The sequence below is a fragment of the Gadus chalcogrammus genome, chromosome 1, assembly GCF_026213295.1.
Source record: "Gadus chalcogrammus isolate NIFS_2021 chromosome 1, NIFS_Gcha_1.0, whole genome shotgun sequence".
NCBI classification, from domain to species: Eukaryota; Metazoa; Chordata; class Actinopteri; order Gadiformes; family Gadidae; genus Gadus; species Gadus chalcogrammus.
In genome coordinates, this window is record NC_079412.1 from 21204181 (window position 1) to 21205730 (window position 1550).

Here is a 1550-nt window from a genome sequence, read left to right on the forward strand (position 1 = left end):
CATTAGTTTGTTCATTAACGGTCTGCAGTCTGTTCCCGATAAACAAGGTCAGATCCAGGTAGCAACCCGCTGAGTTTGTGTGATTAACATTGAATGAAAACACTAAAGCTACTTGATCTAAATAAACGGCAACAGCACACAACCTACGTTTTCGGTTCAGTGGTTTGCTAAGGGCATGGGTTAGTTGTAGCTTGTGTTAGCTGTGGCTGGTGTTAGCCATGGCTACAGCTAGCTGTTTTTAGCTGTAGCGGGACTCGGCAGTAGCAACTGTTAGCTCAAGCAGTTGTTAGCGAGAGCTAGAACTCCGTTCCGAGCCAGGGCTGCAGTTAGCTCACGAGGCGGGGGGTTAGCGGTAGCTACTGTTAGCGGTAGCTCTAGCTGTACCGTGGCGAGTGGTGTACTGACCCGTACCTCCATCTCTTTGAGCACGGGGTGGTCCTCTATGCCCGGGAACAGGACCCTCATGGCGTAAGTACGGTAGTCCAGGAACGGGATGCCGGCACCATCCAACTCCTGGGTCAGCTCGTGGATATCCGTCTGGAGCTCAGCGAACGCTGGAGAGAGAAGGGGGAGAGAGGAGGGGGAGAGAGAGGAAGGGGAGGGAGAGGAGTTGGAGAGGGAGGCGAGGGAGGAGAGGGAGGGAGTGGAGGAGAGAGAGGATGAAGAGGGGAGAGGGGGAGGAGAGAGAGGAGGTGGAGAGAGAGGAGGAGAGAGAGAAGGGGAAGAGAGAGGAGGGGGAGGAGAGGAGGAAGAGAGAGAGGAGTAGGAGAGAGGAGGACGAGGACGAGGGAGAGGAGGTGGAGAGAGGAGAAAGAGAGAGGAGGGGGAGGAAGAGGAGGTGGAGAGAGAGGAGGTGGAGAGAGAGAGAAGGGGGAGGGACAGAGATACAGTGAATGATTTATCCTTTCCTGCAGCCTCATGCTACCCGCCAGGCCTTCTCCCTCTCAGCCCACTCTCCCCTCCATGTCTGCGCTCTATTTATATTTAAAAACACACTGGGGACTGGCCGGTTTGTTCCTCGCAATGAAACCGCAATCACATGAAACGCATCTCTGTGAAACTCAACACAGAGGGAGACCGGGAGAAAATGAAACCATCTTATTGAGTTCTGAGCTTTGTCTTAAGCGAGCGAGCGAGAGAGAGAGAGAGAGAGAGAGAGAGAGAGAGAGAGAGAGAGAGAGAGAGAGAGGAGGGAAGGTGGGGGGTGAGAGGAGATTGGCGCGAGGCTAAATGAAAGACTAAGAGAGAGGAATAGACGGGTAGAGAAGAGAAAGCAGATTGAGAGAGGGAGACCGCAGTGCATAGTGGTAGGACAGATGGGTGAGGGGCAACTTGAGGGCAGACAAACGAAGAGAGGAGAGAGAACCTGAGCGAGAGGTGAAGAGAGGAGAGAGGATGAGAGATAGAGAGAGAGAGAGAGAGAGAGAGAGAGAGAGAGTAGGAGATAAGAGCGAGAGAGAGAGAATGTATGGAAAAAGGTTAAGAAAGATAACGAAGGAGAGAGAAATAGAGAGAGAGAGAGAGAGAAGAGAGATAGAGAGAGCGAGAGA

The 1550-nt window shown here is 52.8% G+C and overlaps 1 protein-coding gene across 2 annotated transcripts in view; it reads right to left on the reverse strand.

The window, feature by feature from the left end:
* LOC130386494 (plexin-A1-like) overlaps positions 1–549 on the reverse strand; it is a 23978-nt gene extending 23429 nt beyond the window's left edge. Inside the window, exon 1 of one of the 2 annotated variants that reach the window (XM_056595440.1) lies at positions 412–549. In XM_056595440.1, coding sequence (XP_056451415.1) covers positions 412–465 — 54 coding nt within the window. In that variant the 5' untranslated portion in view covers positions 466–549. Of the gene's footprint in view, positions 1–405 lie in introns of both variants that reach the window. The other variant, XM_056595433.1, reaches the window with a different exon arrangement.
* Positions 550–1550: the final 1001 nt, after the last annotated feature.